This window comes from Leopardus geoffroyi, chromosome A2, assembly GCF_018350155.1.
Source record: "Leopardus geoffroyi isolate Oge1 chromosome A2, O.geoffroyi_Oge1_pat1.0, whole genome shotgun sequence".
NCBI classification, from domain to species: Eukaryota; Metazoa; Chordata; class Mammalia; order Carnivora; family Felidae; genus Leopardus; species Leopardus geoffroyi.
The window spans coordinates 45238729-45261097 of NC_059331.1; the positions used below are offsets into that span (position 1 = coordinate 45238729).

The following is a 22369-nucleotide window of genomic DNA, read 5'->3' on the forward strand; positions in this document are numbered from 1 at the left end:
TCGCGAGATCATGACCTAAGCCGAAGTCAGCCGCTTAATCGACTGAGCCACCCAGGTGCCCCATCACCTGGGAACTTTCTAGAAATGCAGAACCTCCTACCCCACCCCAGATCTACTCTATCACAAACTGAGGATAGGGCCCAACAATCTGTTTTGATGACGCCTCCAGGTGATTCTAAGGCACTAGCAAGTTTCAGAATGCAGAACCTAAGAATATTCATTAAGAATGCAGGTTCTTGAACACCATTCACAGAGATAGTGTACAAGTCAGGTAATCACACATTTTGCCAGTGATGGCAGCAGCACCTCCATGGGCTATGCCCTCTAGGACCTACTGCTAAGCAGACTCCAACTTTATTCCAGCAGTCCCCTCTGCATTATTGGGATCACTTGGGCCAGGAATTCAACCCTTCATTATGCATTTTCCTTAGTGACTGCACCTGTAAAAGGAGGCAGTAATACAAACAATGTGGGTTTCTCAGGTTTAGAGATGATGTGTGTAAAGTACCTGGCATAGTTGCTAACACTTGGCCTCTTAGTTCAGGCTGCTACAACCAAGTACCATACTCTGGGTGACTTATAAATAACAAACTTGTTTCTCAGTTCTGCAGACTGGTATTCTCTGTTCAAGGTGCCAGCACGGCAGGGTTCTCAGGAGAGCCCTCCTACTGCTTTCAGAATACCAACTTCTTGTATCTTTACATAGAGGAGAGAAAACTCTCTGGGGTGTCTTTAAAAGGGCACTAATCCCATTCATGAGGGCTTTACCCTCATGACCTAATCACCTCTTAAAGAGCCCCCACTTCCTAATACCATCACACTGGGGTGTATAGTTTCAATATGAATTAGAAGGGGATGGGCATAAACATTCAGTCCATAATACTTGGAAACAGGCAACAACTGACAGCTGTCTTACTGCTCTGCCTGTTGTTCTGGGTCCAACCTGCTGCTAGTTTCAATTGATGGTTACCAAAAGAGCACCCTCTGGAAGTATTTGGTAGTTAGTCAGTGTGCCCCATTATTGAATCCAGTTGACTAAACCAACTCTGGGAGGCATAAATCATCCTACAAGAGGCTGTCTAGATTGGGATGTTTGATGGAATGTTTGTAGAATGTCTTTGGAAACTAAAAGGCTAGGACTGTTACAAAACTACTTGAACAGCACCCAGGAGTTGCTCTTAAATCTTTGCAAGCAAGCATCTCTTGCAGAAAGTTCATTCTTGATTGAGCAGTCCCCTTCCCAACCCAGTTCTGCCTTTCTCAGTATGTCGTTGAGTATCAATGCTGTCTTCAAGAATACAATCTCAAACAATATCCTGTTCTCTGTTTTGGTTTGGAGTGATATATTAGCTCTTCATGGTTTTGTTTCTGTTTTTGTTTTTGTTTTAATTTTTTTTTAACGTTTATTTATTTTTGAGACAGAGAGAGACAGAGCATGAACAGGGGAGGGCCAGAGAGAGAGGGAGACACAGAATCCGAAGCAGGCTCCAGGCTCCGAGCTGTCAGCACAGAGCCTGACGCGGGGCTCGAACCCACAGACCGTGAGATCATGACCTGAGCCAAAGTCGGATGCTTAACCGACTGAGCCACCCAGGCGCCCCAGCTCTTCATGTTTTTAATGAGTTTGCTTCAAATCATGCTTCCTCAATCATAGCTATAGAACTTGAGATCATGCTTCTCTCCCTCTCCTTCCCCCACTCCCCCAACACACTACTTGAGACAAAAAGTATTCTATAAAACAACAACAACCCACCATGGCTCCCACTTGCTCTAGCTTTAGGAAAGACCATCTCAAATCTAAGTTCATAATTAACTCCAGGCTGGTGCAAAATGCTTTCTTCCTGATATTTTAGTTGAGTATTACCATTGGCAGCTTCAACTGTAAAACCAGCTCTGCCAGTTGACATCAGCCTTAAAAACTGACTTGTGTACAAAAGTTTGAGGTAAGTAATGTAAATCATAAAGACTGGCAGGTGAGGAGTTGGTACCCTGTAGAGTGGGGAGAAAAGACATGGCAGAATGATCAGATTAATCCATCACCCTGAGTGAGCAAGGAGTTTTTGATGAGGCATGTACACTTTTAAAAGATTTGTCTGAGTGCATTGCCTTGCAGCTAAATTGAGTGTTCAGTAAATTCTGAACTCCTCTTAGCCAAGAAACAACAGTTCCCGTTCTTCTTATCGCTGAGGCATGTGAGTGTGAGCTCATTTCGAGAATGCTGCAGTGCCAATCAAAACACAGAATCTTCCAGGGTCTCAAATCCAGGGTCTTCCACATAACTTATGACTTCAATTTCTGTTTCAGTGGAAACAGTTTTCTGGAAAACAAAACATCCTCCCTTAGATGTCTTTTAGCACATTTTTGGTTCTCTCAAATTTCTTTACAATTGGTTTTGTAAAGTGTGTCTTGCTTATAAAAATGGTAAATGTTCACTCAAAAAAATATGGAAAATAGAAAGAAAACATCAGCTTACTTCCCAAACACAGCCCCATCGTTCCTCTTCAGCCTTTTTTTCTAGGTACAAAGTTATATTAACAGGTAAATGAAGGCAAATGGATAACGAGCTTTATAAATTGCTTTCTGTGTAATATCATGTGATATTTTAAATTATATATTCTTGGGCTGCACCACTGAATAGATCCGTCACTTTCCATTTATGGTTTGTTGTAGTCCCCTTAAATTTGGATATGTGTTTGTCTAATTTGGGCTATTATGAAGATGTTAATTAGAAACTTTGTGACAGAAACCACCTACAAGAGGTATTTGTCTATGTTGTTTACTCATTCAACACATTTTTAATACTTCCTGTATGCTGGACACGGCTCTGCATTGAGGATGCAGTGACAAAGAGATGTGTTCTCTGCCTTATGTGCTAGAACTTTAAGGGTTTATAGTCTATTTAATTTTGGAAAGAACCCTCTCTGGTTACCATTGTAGAAATAAAGAACAGCTCGAAACTGGTATCTAACAAATTTAAAACATGGGATGCAATTTTTTTTTTTTTAATACAAAAAGCCTTCTATTTTTTAACTGAGCTTGAGAAAGGCTGACTTCTGCCCCTCCCACCTCTCCCTGCCAGTGTCTGCCTCTTGAATGTTACAAAGCAGTCTCTGACTTGGGTCTGGACCAGCAAAAACTTGCTTAGTGAGAGCTCTGGGATGGCAGATACCCTCCAAATCCCAGGACCCTGGGTACCCACACCAAGCTCAGAGATGCAGGTTGTAATTAAAAGCAGATTTCCTTTGCCACTCACCAAAGGTGTCCTAATGGGATGCAAAACTGTCCTTGCCAATAGCACTAATGGGTCCCCTCATCATCCTTGGGGAGAAAGCCCCAAGAGTCAGTTGGAAGGGCTTCACCTTTGGAAATACAAGCTGGGCCACTGTTTACATATTCTTCCAGGTGGAGAATTTAGGCTATAGGGCTGACAGTATGGGGCAGTGCTTCATTTTCTAGGTTGCACTTACTGTCTTTGTCTCTGTCTCTCTGGTCTTTTTTTTTTTTTTTTTTGGAACTCTACAATATGAGAAGAAAGTAAGTTGTCCAGAGGAGCCTAGCAGTGCTAAGTTCTGACATTAATCCTTTGCTTATTTTGAGACCAGCTTGTCAAACCCAAGTTGTTATTTATTTGGTACACATGACTTGATTTTAATTAACAACACACCACAAGCTTCCACAATGAGCTTGTAAGCCAGTTTCTTTCACCAACCTCAGAATATTAAAGAAAATCTTTGGGGGGCTCTATAGGGAAATGAGATACCGGCATTAAGATGTTTCATTAAGAGGCCAAGACAAATGAATTCAGTGTGCTGCTGAAATCAAATGTAGTTTATCAGGGATGAGAATGTCACAGCAAGGAGGGATTGACAAATTCAGATGAAACAAAACAAAGTTTCATACCGGGGTCCACTGTTCTTCTGGAAAACAAAAGCAAAGCCCCATTCCCTGATAAGGAGTATAAGATGGAATTGAGAATAGAGTGGTTCTTCTGCCTGACTCAATTCTTCGCTTGACTAGGTTTGTAACTACTATGGTCTATAATAACTCCAAACACCCAAACTGAAAACTCTAAATGTCACAGCTTATTGAAAAGATCCATTTCAGTGAGTGTTTGACCCTTAACTGTCCTAGAAACAATCACCAGTTATTCACCCATGAGTCACTCAATTAGAAAACTCGATTTGTTAAGAACATAGCTTGGTATCTACGTCAAGGGCCTGTGAACTATAGCCTGAGGGTAGAATCTGGCTTATTGCCTATTTTGTAAATAAAGTTTTACTGGCCAGAGACAAGCTCATTCATTTGCATATCATCTTTGGCTGCTTTCATTGTGGTCAATGGCAACATTGGATGGTTGAGATGAACCATTTGGCTGTTAGGTACTCACTATCTGGCTTTTTAGAGAAAGTTTGCTGACCCCTAATCCGAATAACCACTCCATTTAAGGACAGATTTGACCAAGTGTATAATAACTGTACACTGAGAATCACAAAACATTGCTGAGAGAAATTAAAGAAACCTACACAGGCTGATGATACTACATGTTTGTGTTGTATGATGATGTCATGTTTGTAGATTAGGAGACTCATCTCCCCAAATTAACCTACAAAATAACACAATCCTAATCAAGATCCCAGCAGCTTTTTTGATAAAAATTGATAGAGTTGCTCTAAAATTGATATGTGAATGCAAAACACCTAGAATAACCAAAAGAACTCTAGGAGAAAAAATCATATTTGGAAGCCTTACACTACTGGATCTCCAGGTTTGCAATAAAGCTATAGTAATCAAGACCATGTTGGCATAAAGGTGGACAAACAGATCGATGAAAACAAATATATGTTTGTTTTCAATAGATGGTCCAGAAGTAGACCCACACATATATAGGTAACTGATTTTCAACAAAGATGCCCAGACAGTTGACTGGGGAAAGGATGATTTTTTTCTTCATGAACTGATGCTGGAACAATTGGGTAGCCATAGGTAAGTGAGCATTCAGTTAAGTCTAACTGCTCTGAAGGGCAAATAGGGCCTAAGGAAATGCATACTGGGGCAAGTCATTTGCCTTCTCTGTGGTTTTTTATATTAAGGAACTAGGACAAATTTCTGCGAAAAATGTTATTAATTAGGGTACCCATGTGCAAAAACATGGATTCTTATAACATCAGAGCTAAACAGGACATTGGACCATCTCATCTATACATAAAAAGAAGTCATGGGGTTGAAGGAATTGCCCAAACCCAATTAAAAGATCAGTGATAGAAAAAAACTCCAGTCTGACTGGTTAGGACACTTATAACTGAGCAGGGCCTTCCCAATATTCCCAGTCATGAACATAACACAACAGTGAGCCAAAGGGTATAAAGACCAAAACGACATAAATTTGGCTAGCACCCTAGGTAGTCACTCTGCCTTGGAATATGAAAAACCAGTAACCTGACAACCAGTCCATGGAGACCCAACCCTGGGCAGATCGGACCCTTCATAACCTGCAACATTACCTCAGAGCTGACGATGACAAAGAAATCTTGAATACTACTTTTTGGTGCCGGAACTGGTGGAAACAACCTGGTCCATAAGTGACCTCTGAAGACAGAGTAAAGCAGAAAATTGGGTGAACAAGAGTATCCTTGTTTGTCTTTCAGTATCTACTCTATAAATTGACCTAGTTAATCTCAGGACCTGCTGTTCTATAAATTCAAAATCTTTATTGACCAAGAGTTATAAATATTTATGTTGTAATATTAGTTGGGGCTGTGATGCAGCTTCTGAATCATCTAAGAAAGACATAATAGTAAGTGCTTCATGTTGGTCTGTTTCCAAGCCTAATTTCTGAAAATGGGTGATTTGCAAGTGCCTGGTACCCCACTGCTAAATACAGTGCTGGCTGCAGGCCCCTACCCAACTGTGCCAGCTCGCAGAGTTCTTCCTCTCCTTGGAAATGCCGCCTTCCAACCCAAAGAACATAACATTTATAATAATGAGGCTTTTTTAAAACAAATGTTTATTTATTTTTGAGAGGGAGAGAGAGAGATAGAGCATGAGTGGGAGAGGGGAAGAGAGAGAGAGAGAGGGAGGCACAGAATCTGAAGCAGGCTCCAGGCTCTGAGCTGTCAGCACAGAGCCTGAAACAGGACTCGAACCCACAAACTGTGAGATCATGACCTGAGCCAAAGTCAGAGGCTTGACTGACTGAGCCACCCAGGTGCCCCAAAAGCTAGGCTTTTTAAAAGATAAGTAATTTTCAGGGCACCTGGCAGCTCAATTCATTAAGCCTCTAACTCTTAATTTGGCTCAGGTCACGATCTCACGATTTGTGGGATCAAGCCCCACATCAGGCTCTGCGCTGACAGCATAAAACCTGCTTGGGATTTCCATTCCCCCTCTCTCCCTCTGCCCCTCCCCTGTTCACTCTCACTTATGCACTCTTGGTCTCAAAATAAATAAACATTTTTTTTAAAAAACATAAGTAATTTTGTAAATTATGAAAGGGCTAAGATGGAACATGTTCTTAAGCCGCCTAAATGGCACTTTGCCTTACGGAATGCCAACATGGTTGAGGAGTTCTTATGGGGCCATTTGCAGGCTCTAGGATTGGTCACCAGATCTGTATGACATTTCAAAGGACCATCAGCCACTGAGGGGCCAGGTGAACAAAAGGCAAGTGTAGGACTTGGCACCTCATAATTGGGGATCATAACATAGGAAGCACTGGAGTGATTTCAGTCTCCGGTGAGCTGCATTCCTTTACCGAAGACATAAAAGGAGTCTGCTAGTGGCTCTACTAAGACATCCAAATACTGAGTGGAAGGTGGTGAAGGAATCAAAAGAACATGAATGTGAAAGCTTCACAGAAATGAAAACATTGCCAAGAAATTCAAGAGGGGTGTGTAATGGCTGAGGGCTATGTTGTGGTCTGTCCAGTTTCTGTAAATCCCCTAAGGATGTTTCTCCCTTTTTAATGTGGTCCATACTCATCTTGGAAATGCTGTCAAGAAGACACCAAAGCATTTCAAATTTGATCTGATAACAAGAACCCTAGTGGATACACAACAAAAGTGTGAAGATTCAATTCTCAGACCTCATTGGAAACACCCAAATATACAAAAATACTTAACGTTTTACAGATGAAGGAGAAAATTAGCAAGATGAAGCAGATGGCCGCCATAAGCACGATAAGAAACCATTCTGTGGAGGGCTTCTGGTCATCACTTCCTGAGGGAAAAAGAAAGAAATCAGAGCTAGAATCTGTTGTAAATATGCAACATGACTAGACGCAGGCATCAGAAAGCTTGGGTTTGAGTTGCAGGTGCTGGGTGGTGCTGGGCAAGTAGCTGAGCCATCCTGAGCTGGAGATTTCTCATGTGCGTGAAATGAAGCCACTTTTAATATTGAATCATTGTGTAGTCAGCAGATATTTATGGACTACACTTGATGTATTAATGACTCCTGAATCCTGGAGCTTATCAGCTTTTAGTGGGTAGTAAGGATGCTTTTTAGATGGAAAAGCTACAAAACATAAGCCCTCTTAATAATGTAATTGCATTACAATCAAAATAATATACAAAGTTAGAAACTCAACTTTTAGAGGAAGTGAAGTCCGGAATAATACTCAGAGTTAACCCTAAAGTCATCAGACTCTGCTAGAAGTACTTTGCAGTCTTAATTATGCTCAACACCCCTTAGCATTATTCCCACTTCACAGATAGAAAAGTAGAAGAAAATTGCCATTAAGTCAGTACAGAAGGTATAAATATATCACATGCCATCTTATTCTCTAGTTGGATTTGCTTCCAGTCTGCACTCAAAGACAGATTCTTCTATCAGTTTTGATGACATCATGGAGGTGTGTGTTTATTTTTAAGGTACTGGAAATGCCTTCAGGAAAACTCAAGGTCCTTAACCACACGGTTTTTAAAGAGGTAATGCACTTGTTAAACTGCCTGATTCACTTCTGGAGAATAAGACAAAAACTGCATTACCTCCCTGATATGCTTCCTTTCTGTGGGAGAGACCACTCACTAATTCATTCCTTTCTTCACGTGTTTAACAGATACTTATCAGAACTCCCATTATGTGTTTGGCACTGAACAGGTTGCTGTGAGCTGGGGTAAAAGCACACATGTGGGCTCTCCCCTTCTGCTACTTAGATCCATCAAAGAAGAAAGGCTCTAAGCAAACAGTGACACAGGTAATGACTTAATGCCAGCTGTGCTAAGTGCACGGGGGGGTGTTCAAACCAAGCTGCACGAGGAAAACCAGGTCCCAACCCTCAGTTTGCCATTAATCGTTTCTTTTATAAAATGAAAAGTGCCTAAGTGGAACTTTGAAGTGCTTGTAAATACTCTAAGACTCCCAAAAGCTCCAACATACTTCAAACTCAAAACATTCAGTGTATCAAGAGGGAGAAATGTCTCGAGGATTTAATGCCAGTGACTCCAACTTTGCCTTGATCTCTTGCTCTTTTTGCCTCCTGAGAAATCTTATTTGGGGTTTATCTTCTACTTCCCCAAAGCTTTAATCTCTCCTTCATCTCTTCCCTTCTGCTTTCAAATATTCATAGAGGCCTTTATCTTGAATAAGCCATAAGTCCTTTATCTTTGCGCTGCCATCGCTCCCAACTATCATCAAATTACCTTCCGACTTTATTTCTCAGCCTAATTTCTTGAATAAGGGATTCAGGCTGCTTCATTTCCCCATCTCAGAAACTGTTTACTTGCTGGTGGTTGCCTCCTAGTTGAATCCAAAATACACTCCGTTTCTTTTTCCAACTTTATTTTGCTTGGCCTCCTTCCTGAATGTCACACCTGATGATTACTCCCACCTTGAAACCGAGTCTTTGGTTCTTTGACCAAAATACTCCCCTTCCTCGGTGGCATTTCCTTCTTCTCTCTTTAGGTTCAGTTGACCCTCTCAGCTCAGCCCTGGGCCCGTGGGTGTTTTCCAGGACAGTCTCTGTTCCAGTACTGGCAAGCTGGTTGAGCACAGCTGCATCGTTTAATCCCACGTGTTCTTCTCCCTTGTCTTTATTCCTGGCCCAGGGCCGACACACAGCTCAGCTTCTAGATTTGAACCTTCCCTTGGGTGAAACCCACTTAGATGCTTCTCCAAGCTGACAATGTTGCACACTAAGTTCACGTGCTTCTTCACATCAGAAGGACTTCTCTCACTGACTTCCCCATGACGGTCTCCATTCTTCCAAGTTTCCATACTGGGATCCTTGGAAGTCACTCTGATTCTTCCTGTTTTCTATAGCCCTGCTTCCTTTCTCTATTGACTCCTGGTACACCATCACATCCTAACCTCTCATAAAGGCAAGAGATCATGCTTTTGTCTCATGCATGCATCCTAGCCTAGCATGGAAACCTGGGTCCTATTCTCAGCTTGCTGTGGAGGTTGCCCTTGTGGGGCTCACTTCCTTCATCTGTAAAAACAAGCGAGTTGAGGGGCACCTGGGTGGCTCAGCCGGTTAAGCGTCCTATTTGGTTTCAGCTCAGGTCATGACGGTTCGTGAGTTCAAGCCCCTCGTTGGGCTCCATGTTGACAATGTGGAGCCTGCTTTGGATCCTCTCTTCCCTTCCCCTGCTCTCCTCTCTCTTTCTCTCTCAAAAATAAATAAATTAAAAATTAGAAAACAAAGTGAGTTGAAATACATGACCCTTAACATCTCTGCCAAATCAGCACCTTTTCCAATACCACTGACTCCATCCAGGCCACTGTGATTTCCTGCGCACTTACCTTTAACAAAGTTGATTTTAGAAGAGCAGTTGTCTGTATTGCTGAAGGTTTGAAAATTGTAAAGTATAAAATCTAAAAACCAGCAGTCATCAGAATTAATAGCTTACTTTCTGTACATATTTTCTTTTCCTTTCCTTTCCTTTCCTTTCCTTTCCTTTCCTTTCCTTTCCTTTTTCCGAGTGCTCCTAGGTACCAGAAACAATTCAAGGTGCTTACCATACATTTAGTATAATTCTTACAACAATGCTTTCAGATGGGCACTCCTATCCTCACTTGGCAAATGGAGAAACTGGAGCAGAGAAGGGCAGTGTCAGTCAGCTAAGGACACCACTATCAGGCAGAGCCCAAATCCAAGCCTATGACTGGTTGAACAGTAATGCTCCCATCACCATGGTGCAGGGATCCCGGTCCACTCTCCGTCATCCCCAAACTGAGGACACATGGTGCAAGCAGGAGTTCCACTTAAAACATCCTAAGCATTTCTCTATGATTGTGCAATCTCCTGAAAGTCATCTTCCCAGCTGGATACCACTTCCCTGCAGGGAAGTGGTTTCACTGTTGTGTCCCCACTGTTGGACATAAGCTAAGTTGGAGACTGTGGTCCAACAGAAGGAGGCTGCGTTGCAAGGGAGTTATTCTCCCTGATATTCCCTAGGCTGTGGTTGGGACTGAATCACTTTATTAAACACCTATGACCATAGTACTTTTCTTTTTTTTTTTTTTTACCTTTTAGGTATTTATATGTATTATTTTACAAAGAGGCGTTGGTCACAGTAAAATAATAAAAAGAGAGAGAGAGATACTCAAGGAGGCAAAACTTTTATTTTCCCAGATGCTATAGACACTGAAAAGTTCTAGGATTAATATTGTGTTGTCTGGGTTGTAACTGAGTGCCCTATTAAACCTAGTTTTCATTGCACTTGCTCATAGCTAATGTAAAGAGCAACAGGGATGAACTAATGCCGTCACATCGAATTCTGTCTGGCTTTATTTCCCAATCTGATGTCCTGAATAAGGGATTCTGCCTGCTTCATTTCCCCATTTCTGAAACCCACCATTCCATGCTCTTAACCATTACTCACGCACCCTAATCAGTATATTCAGTAACTCTAGAGTCATACACGGAATATAAATTTAGCAAGAGGTAGGTCAGCAGAAAAAAAGTTACCCTCTTTACCAGTAGGCTTAACAGACAGATAAAGTTTGGGTCCTACAGAAAGCAAGAGCGGTGTTGTAAATATTATCAGGGTCGTACACTCGGTGCCATTTGTGTCTCAAATTGTGAAACACCTTGTACCCTGATATGTCAAGTGCTGATAATAGTACCGTTCACTTCTGACCAGGATTACAAAAATCTTTTCAGTTAAACTATTCCCTGATGATTCACTTCAGTTCTCACTTTGATAAACAAAGTTTTCCACTGAATTAGCAAAAATACAAAGGCAACAGATTTTATTGGATTCAATCAAAAAAAGTTATCGATGCGTGCAAGATACTATGTGGGAAGCAAAGTCATGGTCCCTGCCTGGAGGGAGTTGGCAAATTACTAATTTCTCCTGGCCTGGCTTCTGCAGTGTCCCGATGTGCTTTAGAATGACTCCCTAACCACCAACTGAGAACAGAACTAACCCTCAGAGAACAGAGCCAAGGTCAGCTTTACTGTGAAGAAAACATAAATAGGCGTGTAAAATTAGTACAAGAAAAAGCTTTCACATACTCACCGCCAAATGGAAACTACTTGTGGATTATCTACTGTTTAATTATTAATGTGAAAACCTTGAGTACATTTTATAAATAAGTGAATTAAAGTTAGCATCTACTCTGATTTCACTGAAGGTAGAAAAAAGGCAACAGGTCCCAAAGACAGTATAAATCCTTTGGGTCAAAATCATAAAAAAGAAATTTTAATACTGTAAAAGTTGGGAGGCCCCTGAAGGTACCGTTAATTTGAATTCTGGGGTCTCTGGCCTTGGAAATTTTCTTAAGAAAAAGGGTTTCCAGATAACTTGAATCTTTTCTCTGACTCAAGGAGAATGCCTTTCCGACCCTAAAACGGAAGCCACAGATGTTTCTTTTCAAAACACTGAAGGGCACTGCTATTTAGTTATGCAAAGATGTTTTAGAAAGAGGAAGTCACAAGGCCTGTCCTTCTAAGGAGGAGAAGCCCTCCAGACCATCCACCTCATTCCTGGATGCTCTTCTGACATTGTCAACTGAGAGCATTCAGGAACTCCGCCCTCTGGTTTCTGGTGGCCTTGGCTTCTATCATTTCGAACATCTCAACCATCTGACCCTGAGAATAAGCTAGCAGTTGAAAATTCTGCTGTTCTGTGACCCGGGAGTGTGTGGGGTGGGGCTGGGATGGCATGGTGGCAACCCAGAGGGAAGAGAAACGTAGGCACTAAACCTGACTTCATCCCATAATCTGCCTCTAGCTGCCTTGGGAGCTTTGTCAAGTGGCTTCCCTCCTGGTGCTGCAGTGCCTCTTGCTATAGAATTCTGTCATCTGTGTAGTTCATGCTAATAACGCCTAAGAGGGTCAGTTCGGTTTGGGGGCTTGCTCCACCTTAAAGTGTCCATACAAGTACTATGTTCACTGCTTCCATACTGATTTTGAGTAGGACTTTAGACTCAACAATAGGTTTCAAGGGAAAAGAGCTAATGAGTAAATTGATGGGACCCTTCCAGTGAGGCAGTCCTGCTCTTGGATCATGATACCGGCTGGTTCTGGGAGAAAGCAAGTAGCACCAACAGATGCCAGGTAATGTGGAGGATGCCCATGCATTAGCCTATGAAGCTGCCTGTGGCTTGCCACTAATTGCAGGGAGAAGCTGTGGCATCACCATGAAGGAGCACCCCAAACCAGGTGACTGGCTCCCAGTTGAAGCAAAAGACCAAAGCAAACCTTTTAGGTGGGTGAGTTTTCCCAGGCAGCTGTCAAGGGGACTGTGGCGCTGCCTGGTTTAGGGAGAAAAAAGAGGGGGGAAAAAAGACTGTGGCTTCACCTGGTTTAGTGAGCTAAAATATGGACAGGAAATGGAGACCATACGCATGCACATCTATGTGTTTAGGATCCGCTAAACACTGCAGTACTCTGCTAGATCGCTGCAGTACTGTTCATCTGCGTTACCCCTCATAGGACTAGACTTGAAGGAGAATAGAGAAATTATGGTTATTATTCTCTGTTTCACAGGCTTTCCGCACAGCACTCCCAAGCACCCCGGAACTGTGGTTCCTGTAAGGGGCTGCGGAGTCTGTTTCGTTAACCTGCTAGCAAGTCCCATTGAAAGCTGGCTGCGCTCATCACATAAAAACAAGAAATGAGGGGGTGAAGAGGTGTAATCCTGGTTCTGTTATTTGCTACTGAGGTGACCTTGAGCAGGATGTCCTTTCCAGTATCCACTGCCTGCTTTGTAAAATGGGGATAAGGACTGAATGAGTTGGTAGAGGCAAAGTCCTTGGCCCAGTGCTAGTACATAGTAGGTGCTTCACAAATACTAGTTACAATCATTAGACATGTTTATATGAGATCTGAAAAATCAAGATGATTTCCCTAAATCATCAAAGCAAGACTAAGACTCAAGTGCTGTCAGAATCTTCAAAATGTGGAGTAATAAGCTCAGCTCTGGAGGGGAAAGGAACACACCAAATAATCGAGATACCAGAGAAATAGGCACATAAGGCATCCAGGCTTCTAACTCTCAGGGATCTAGGTTAACGTGAAATTATTTACAACTCGGTCATAAGCTGGACGAGCATCACCCTTTCAGAAACCACAGCCCCCACTGCCCATCTTCCTGCCTCAGTTTCCCCAGCTAGCACCATGACCTATGGGATGATAAAGCATGGCAGAAAGAATAGGGTGAGGAACCAATCATGTGGCTTGGTTCCAGGCCCATGTGTACTACTTCTGTGCTCTGTCACTGGGGGCATTTCTTTAACTTCTCTGCATCTTTTCTCACATAATCTGTAAATCCATGTGATTAGGAAAATTCTTTGTGAGAATACACAAGATAGCACACACAAGAACATGCCTAGCAAAGTACCTGGCTCAACAATAGTCTCTCCTTCCTCTGAGCTGTTGTCCCATCTGATGGCCCCATCGTGGGGCAGGATTCATGCATGGAAGGTCGGTGTGGGCACCACTAGAGGTGGCCCTCCTTGAAAACACAGTAGAAAGTGCCTGCTCCTGACAGTTGGGGACAGAATCTGAAAGCTTCCCTCTATCCCTCCTTCAGGCCACAGGGATCATCCAAGGGGGAGGTGGTCCTGCCCACCTACCCACTGAGAGCAAATGGTGGGACTGCCAGCCTTTGAAACCACAGGAGCCTGGATTGAAGGACACAGTTGACTGGACAGACTACCATGTTTACCAACTTGAAATCCCCAATTTGCAAAGAAAACCCCGAATCCCCATAAGTTCTCTCAGCCTCAGGTGAGCCCGACTGGGTTTTTCAGGTTAAGTCAACTATTTTTTTTTAATCAGTTTTGTCTGTATTAGTCTCTTCCCCATGAAAATTTTAGCATTTGCAATTTTTTTTTTTTCACAGGCCAAGGGCCACCTAATTTGGCACCTCTGCTGTGTTTCTTCTTCCTGTTTCCCATTGCTAGTTTTCTCTTTGTTTCACCACAGTGTGAGAATTTAAAAAGAAAGTGTGTGGTGACAAAACAGAAAATAAAGGAGGAGAGAGTGCAGGAGGTGTCCAGGGCTGAGGGTGGGGCTGCAGGACTTGACCTCGGCCTTGGATCCAGGTGACCTGGGCCCACGTAGGTGTGTCCTCACATATTCACATCCTGTTAAAGCCAAGTCGAAGGACAAAGACAACAAGAGTTGCCTGTGGGAACCTTACTTCCATCTCAACCCAAACTCTCAAACACATCCCTGATATTCTGGCCCAACCTATTTTCAGGCTGAAGGCTGGGTCATGTGGCCTGAAGAACCAGTCCCCCCCACCACTGCCCCATATTGTGACAGGAAAGCTAAGGCCAGGATTTCCTCTAACTCATCTTGTAGAAAGCGATGCCTCTGAAGGCAACAAGCGTCCTCTCGGCCTTGACCATCTTGAGGACTGTGGGAAACTTTGCTCTACTCCCGGAGGTACAAATACTACATGTCTCAAGCCTAAAGAATCTTAAAATAAAAAAAAAAAAAAAAGGAAGAAAAACATTTTAATTGGTACCTGGTATTGTCATGGCATAGATCCCAGCCTTCAGATAGGGCTTTCATTGAGATGGGGCAAAGCCCAATCGCTGGTTTCCAGGGCAATGTCTCTGATAAGCAGGTCTCAGAAGGACTAAGCCTTTAACAGTGACACAGCTGGGAATTAATGCAGGGTGGACTCACCTAGCAAACACTCTTTTCCACAAGTAAGGATATAGCTGAAGGGAATTTTATTTTCATTGCTTTTTTCATGCATGGTTTGTGAGCTTCATGGAGCATGGAGGAGGAGAAAGATGATGGACTGGACTGCAGGACATGGAAGGCTTCAGTAGAGCAGGGTCAGGATAGAAGAGGTTTTGGTAAACAGGAGACGGCAGAGATAAGAATCCGGAAGTTGAGAGAAAGTTTTAAAAAGGAGAAAGAAAGAGGTGTGAAAAGTGGGAAGTCAGCTCTCAAGATAAGATGGAGAGGCCAAGTGGAGGAAGAGCAGTTGATAACGAGCACTGATAAAATGAAACCGATATTTCCATTCGAAAACAAACAGGTTTCATGTGCTGGGAATCCTAGCACAGGAGGGCCCATCTGGGGCTGAGGTTTGGGGCACTTGCTGGCTCTACCCCCTCACCACTATCCCCTGTACCTCTTGGCCATCCAGGGACCTTGCCAACCCAAGCAAGACGCACCGTCTGGTCTCCTCTGCCCTCCTTTTCTCAGTCAAGACTTACCTTTCCTGTGTCTCGCTATTTAATAACCTTGGGCCATCATGGGTTAATGAGTGAATGGAATGTATTCCACTTCACTGATTGACCAATATGTCACTTCTTTGAGACAATTAGCTATTAATAGCCACTTCTGGGCTGTTTGATAATTACTGATTTATGTAATATCTCTGGCTCTCCATTTCCTTAAAAGAGATGGAGTTAATAATACCTGTGAAAGGGGCGCCTGGGTGGCGCAGTCGGTTAAGCGTCCGACTTCAGCCAGGTCACGATCTCGCGGTCCGTGAGTTCGAGCCCCGCGTCGGGCTCTGGGCTGATGGCTCGGAGCCTGGAGCCTGTTTCCGATTCTGTGTCTCCCTCTCTCTCTGCCCCTCCCCCGTTCATGCTCTGTCTCTTTCTGTCCCAAAAATAAATAAACGTTGAAAAAAAAAAATAATACCTGTGAAAGAGGTGATATTGGAGTCGGGCTGCTGAGTGAAAATGGAAGGGGAGGGCTCCAGGTGCCATACACACAAGGTAGGAGAGGAGGAAGGTTGTCTAAAGGAAACGAATGTAGTGACAAAACTGCTTGATAGACTGCAAGCCAAGTATAATTATGGTTGCATCCCCAAGGGGTAAGGAAGAGCCATGCAACGTATCCCAGAGGGGCCCGGACTTCCTATTATGTTTATTAATCATCTTGATGAAAATGGAAAGTCTGCATTGATTAAATTCACTAATGATCCTAAACAGAGCAGGGGAGTAAATTCTGGAAACGATGGATTTGTAAGGTGAATGGTAATATTAATCAGCTCATCTTATGAAAAGGGTGGCAGTAAATGAAATGGGATTTGCCATAGATAATGGCAGTGAGGCATATACCTGGGGGGGAATTATAATGAGCCTAGTTCCAAACTAGGAAGCTGTTATTTAGGAAATAATAATGGGAGGAGAGCTCTAAAGTGGAGAGTGAATAATAAATTAAAAGCAAGCTCAAAATAAACTGTCATTATGGATCACAATTTCACTCTCAGCATTTTTGAGGTGGGCTGAGGGAGTGTAGAAGAACCTTGGGGGTGCAGCATAGACATCTTGCAGGCCAGGAAACGGGGACGCACAGAGGTTAGGAATGAGCGACTCATTAGGGGTGGCAAAACCCAGGCACACTCCTCACCACTCTGTGCCCTGCAGCGGTGACAGGAGATCGTCACTCCTGAGACACCTACGTGTAATACCACCCTCGAAGTCTGCTCAGATCACCCGGCTTGTGAGGAGTTGTCTTTTGCCATCTCTAGTTAGGGTCCTAGAGCTAGACACTGGCAGAGCCATGACTAAAACCTAAATTTCCTGATTCGTGTTTGCTTAGTCTGTAAGTTCTAAACTGCCCACCGTCAACACTGACCTGAACTACACAACTCAAACGCTCAGAAAGCAGAACTGGTGTCTTACCCTGGTTTTCTACCTTGGTTTCCACCACGTTCATTTGAAATCCTTGGACAGCATTAAAAAAAAAAAAAATCTCAAACTCAGAAATCTCAATAATTTGGGCCCAAGTTATGTGCCCCTGGGGAATAACATACACCAGTTTTTTTAATTTGTCCAAATGCAAGTAATGAAAATTAAGCTTTGATCACAAGCTTTTGATAAAATGAATAATCTTGTTAAAAATTTCCTGGGGCTCATAAATGTTTCTTCTGTTTGTTTTGCTCTTGGTGAGCAAAGTGAATTTTCTTTGTGCAGAAGCAGCAGTGTTGAGGGGGGTCCTGTGTGTGTCGGGTCTGTTGAGCAGGTTGGGGCATCAACCTCGGGAGGAGGGCAGGGAGGGAAGACTGGCCTTGGCAGAATTAGGAAGTGGGTGCAGTTGGCCCAGTCTTGGTTCCTTGTACCTCCTTTGTTGCGCCTCTTCCCAGGAAGGCTCCTGCTGAGCCCTGTGGGGTGATTTTGGGGGCCATCCCATAAGGCTGTGCTGATTGGGTGAAATACAAGTGCAGGAGGTGCAGTTCCCCTTAACAAACTCTGCAGCTCCGCAGGGCCAGCCCCACTGAAGACTCAGAGTAACTCTGAAATTCTCAGGCCTCTCCTCATGTCTCCCAGTCTTCCGTGGAAACCTACCTGAGGCACTCTAACCTGACTCACGTCCACAGAGCCTAATGGGTCACTGCCCAGGATTTTCCTAAAGAGCCACCCATTAGCCTAAGTGAATGAATGAAATGGAAAATTTTACAATAGGCCTGGAAGAAAGGTCTCCTTAAGGATGCTCTTCAAATGAGCATTGAATAGCCCATAGGAAGAGTGAGAGGTAACATTCACATGCTTGACCCTCCATAACCACAAAGATAGGTCCCAGGATCTCATAATTGTGTAATTTGTTCAACACCTTGCAGCTTGCAGAATCCTGCCACACCAAGGCATACCGCTAAGAGTTTGGGCCCTACGTTGTGTCAGCCTCAGTTTGAATCCCATATCTGCCACTCGCGCACGCAGAGTTAAACAAATTGCCTAAACTTTCCAAAACCATTTTCTCATCTGAAAGTTAGTGCTGTTGATACGGTTAACGCAGGTAACTCATGTAAAGCATTTAGCAGTGTTTGGCAAACCGCCATCAATAAATGTTATCTGAGGCCATTGGTTTTTAATTTCATAGTACCCTGGGAGGCGGGTGAGGTGTATATTATCTTCTTTGTCCTGGGAACCCATGCAAAGTCAGAGAGAAGTGATTTGTCCAAGGCTATGAGGTCAATATGTGCCAAAGCTGGGTGTTAAACCTGACCTATCTGGCCAAGGTTCCAGAGTTCCTTCCGCTGTTCTACATTCTTGCAGATCTTACGCAGCACTTGACCACGTATGTCCACATCCTCAGGCTACATGGTTGCAGTACACACAAGAGATCTATTAGTTGTTTTTCAACTGTCCACTTCTGTCCTAAAAGGTCTATGGATACCCAGGACACCCAGGTGGTAAGAAACACAGGCTGTGAATTTTCTATCTTCAAGCTGCAAGGCCACATCTCTAGGTCATGGGATTGCCATCTGGAGCTGAGTAAGCATGGGAATGTGCCCTCACTTCCAGAGCATCCATGGAGTACTTCATTACCCTTCACAGCCCCACAGACAGATACGGTGATCCTCTTGCAGAGTAAACTAGCGATTTTAGTCATAAGAGAAAACAGCTGCAGAACACAGAAGTCCAGGCTACACCCAACCCTTCTGGTCCCCTGTGTCTGTTATGCTGAAGGCCCAGGAATGGGTCCAGATTTTGCAGGCCCTGAGTTGCTTCAATTTTGGAACTTTCTTTAAGCAAAGAAACAAAAATATGGAATCAAAATTAGCTGTGGGAAAAATGTAGAGATGGAGCTTAGATTAGTAGTTGGCAGGGGTTAGGAATAGAGACACGCAACAGAGATTGTGTTTGTAAAGGGGCAACGGAAGGGATCCTTGCAATGGATGCATAAACCTGCAAATGGGGTAGAATTGCATAGTGCTCAATACACAAAAGCATGCATATAAAATTGATGAAATCTGAATAAGATCAGTGGTCATTACCAGTGATAATTCTGGTTGTGATCTTGTACTATAGTTTTGTAGGCTGCTACCCTTGGGGTAAAGTGGATGAAAGACACATGAGTTCTCTCTGTATAATATCTCGCAACTACGTGTGAATCTACAATTATCTCAGAAAGCTTAATTATTAAAAAAAAAAAAACGATAAAAGTAGAATCAGATAATCCAAAAACAAGGCGAGGGAGAGTGGTATGGAGCTTTAGCAAGGCTCATGCTAGCAAGATGCTTGAACATGTAAGCTTTGTTGACTTAATGGTAAATCTGTCTCTGGTCAAAAAGGCAGTAGACTGACAGAAGATCAGCAAGTTTAGATCGCTAAGTGAATGTGTACACTTTCCAGGATCATCTGCTTTGACCATGAGGAAGGTCACTTGCTTTAAAATAAACAGAAGATACTTACCCACGTATATAGGTTGACTCCACTCACTCCAAAACCCCATCTGTCTGCACATAGAACTCACGGTGGCTCTCACTTGAACGGAATACTTAGAAATATCATCAATTATTGAGATGAATGCATTCGTCATCAGTTTTTCTGTCTGAATGGAGAAAAATAGCATTATAAGACTCTCTGGACACAAAATTTAAGAAATGCCAGTTACCAGAAAAGAAGGTCATGCATAAGTAATCTCACTCGCTTTTATGTGACTCTTTTAAAAGTAACAGGACCCACATTGCTGAGTTTATTCTAGAATGCTTCAGTAGAGATGTGTCACAGTTATCCTTCAGGGGAAAGTGATCTTGTAATCAAAATGAATAAAAAGTTATTGGTAAGTTCTGGATGATTTACCTGGGTCTGTTTAAGGTTTCCAAATTAAAAGACTGGGGTGGCCTATAGCAGAACGCATAATCCCCCTCATCTTGTCCTTCCATATTCTGTAGCCAAGTTAGTAAACAATATCCGTTGGTTTCCATCTTATTCAGCAGGCATCAGCAAACTAAAATGTGGGGGCCGGTATGGCCTGCTGTCTGTTTTTGTAGGGCCTGCAGGCTAAGAATGGTTTATACATCTCTAAATGATTGAAAAATATCAAAAAGAGTATTTCATGACACACGAAACTGAAATTTCAGTGTCCGCAAATAAAGTTTTACTGGAACACACCCATGCCTATTTATGTATTATCTATGGCTGCTTTTGTTCCACAATGGTAGAGCTGAGTAACTGTTACAGAAACCATATGGCCTGCTAAGCCTAAAATATCTGGCTCTTTACCAAAAAAAAAAAAAAAAAAAAAAAAAAAAGCAAAACTCCTGATCCCTGATGTGCAGGAAGATCTCAAACAACTGGAGCATAGGGAAAAGGAAAGAGCAGAGTCATTGAATCTAGGAAAGGCTGGGTTTGAATCCTATACCCCAAACTACCTGCTGGACAACTTCCTTGACTTCTCTGAGCCTCTGTTTTCTCATCTGTAAAGTAGGCAAAGCAGCACCTAAGCATGGATTATTGAATTAAATGGAATTGCCCTTGTAATTCCAAGTTTAAAGATGTACTAGGTTGAATCCTATGAAAACTGCCAATATTCAACCCACTTTTGATGAGCAAAAACAGCAATATTGGTTCAATATAATAATATGTGCTTAGTATTAGTAAATGCTGGTTTGCTACAGGCAACTTAGAGTTACATAGTCTGGTGTTGAAACAAGGCTATTGTCTCACAAATGAGACTGTCTCTGATATTCTCTCTCCCGGTCAGTGTTCACACCACTCAGCTAATCCTTTGGGCCCCAAACCAGAGATGTGCCCATGACACCTATATCTTACATTCTTCTGTGTGTGTTTCTCCTTTGTTCACCCTGCCCCACGACCACTGCCTGATTTATCTTGTCGTGTTTCGCTTGGACAATTGCCATAGCCATTAACCCAATGTGCCTGTCTCCACATGGCCCCTCCACCTGCATCCAGATTTCATGCTGTTACCAAAATTATTCTTTGATTTTGCAGATGTGGCCAGAGTTCTGAATGAATAAAACTCTTCAATGGCTTTCAGCACCTATGGCAATGGCTTTAAAAAGAGAAACCACTCCTCCCCCCCCCCCCCCACCCCAAATTCCAGTCATTCTGGGAGAAGTCACAGTGTGGAATCTAGAGTTACTATTCCAATGTTGGCTTTATGTCCAGGCCAATTCATTTACTGCCACTTGGCTGAAGGAACCATGCTCTTTTAAGCCTTTGAGTTATGCCTTCTGCCTAGACCCCCTGCCACTTAAAGTGTGGTTGGCAGATTGGTGTGGGTCAGGAGCTGTTTATTACTGATTCTCAGTGAGGTAAACACAGGAATAGAGACAACAATTTAGGGGCTTTTGTAGCAATGTGACATTGCCACAGCATTCTAGCCCATGAATGGGTGTGTCTCTGGGCATATTTGATTTCCCTAGCATTTCATTTTTAAGCTATTTTCCAAAAGAAACAATTCAAAATTAAATTAGAAATCTAATTAAAAATTAGGAATTACAAATTAAAAAAAAGAAGGTCTTTTAGCATTGGTATTTTGGGAAGCACTGGCTACAAACTACCCATCCTTCATGATTTCACTCAGTTCTTCTCGGTGGGGGCCCTAACTGGTTGCTTTGCCCACCCCCTCCTTTGGACCCGTATTGGCCCTTCCTCTGAGGTGGTGAGTGTGTCCACTAGACTAGGCCCCTTGATGGCAGAGACAGTATCTTATCTTTTTAACTCCCGCCCCGAAACCAGTGGGTAAATATTTGTTGAATCAGATTGGATGGAATTGAATTTGCTTTGCCCACTGTCACTGAGACATGAGTTGTAATCCCAACTTCCCTACAGCTTTGCCAGCTTGGTGACTTTGGGCAAGTGGCTTAATCTCTCTCTGCCTCACTTTCCTGTGTAATGGGGATGATAATTACTTAATGCAGTTCCTGGGAGGAGGGAATAAATTAGCATAATAAAGGTTGACACATAGTTGATGTTTCATAAATGCTGGCTTTCCTCTCAGTTCCTGTCTCTTGAACTCTTTGTCCATTAGTGCTTATGAGTATATCTCAGTTGTGGTGAGATACATAAAACAGAAAATTTATCATCTTAACTACGTGTACAGTTCAGGAGTGATGAACACATTCGCACTGTTGTGCACCCGCTCTCCGGCACGCTTTCATCCTGCAACACCGAAACTCTACTTGTTAAACAACATCTCCCCCATGGCCCCTCCTCCCAGTTCCTGGAAACCATCATTCTACTCTCTGTCTCTCTGGGT

General features: G+C 42.9%; 1 protein-coding gene across 3 annotated transcripts in view; it reads right to left on the reverse strand.

The window, feature by feature from the left end:
• Positions 1 to 2075: 2075 nt before the first annotated feature.
• IL5RA (interleukin 5 receptor subunit alpha) overlaps positions 2076 to 22369 on the reverse strand; it is a 38403-nt gene continuing 18109 nt past the window's right edge. For all 3 annotated transcript variants that reach the window (XM_045493600.1, XM_045493601.1, XM_045493599.1), the window contains 4 exons: positions 19558 to 19696; positions 7119 to 7215; positions 5502 to 5586; positions 2076 to 2317 (listed from right to left, as the gene is read on the reverse strand). In XM_045493600.1, coding sequence (XP_045349556.1) covers positions 2231 to 2317; positions 5502 to 5586; positions 7119 to 7215; positions 19558 to 19696 — 408 coding nt within the window. In that variant the 3' untranslated portion in view covers positions 2076 to 2230. The remainder of the gene's footprint in view (positions 2318 to 5501; positions 5587 to 7118; positions 7216 to 19557; positions 19697 to 22369) is intronic.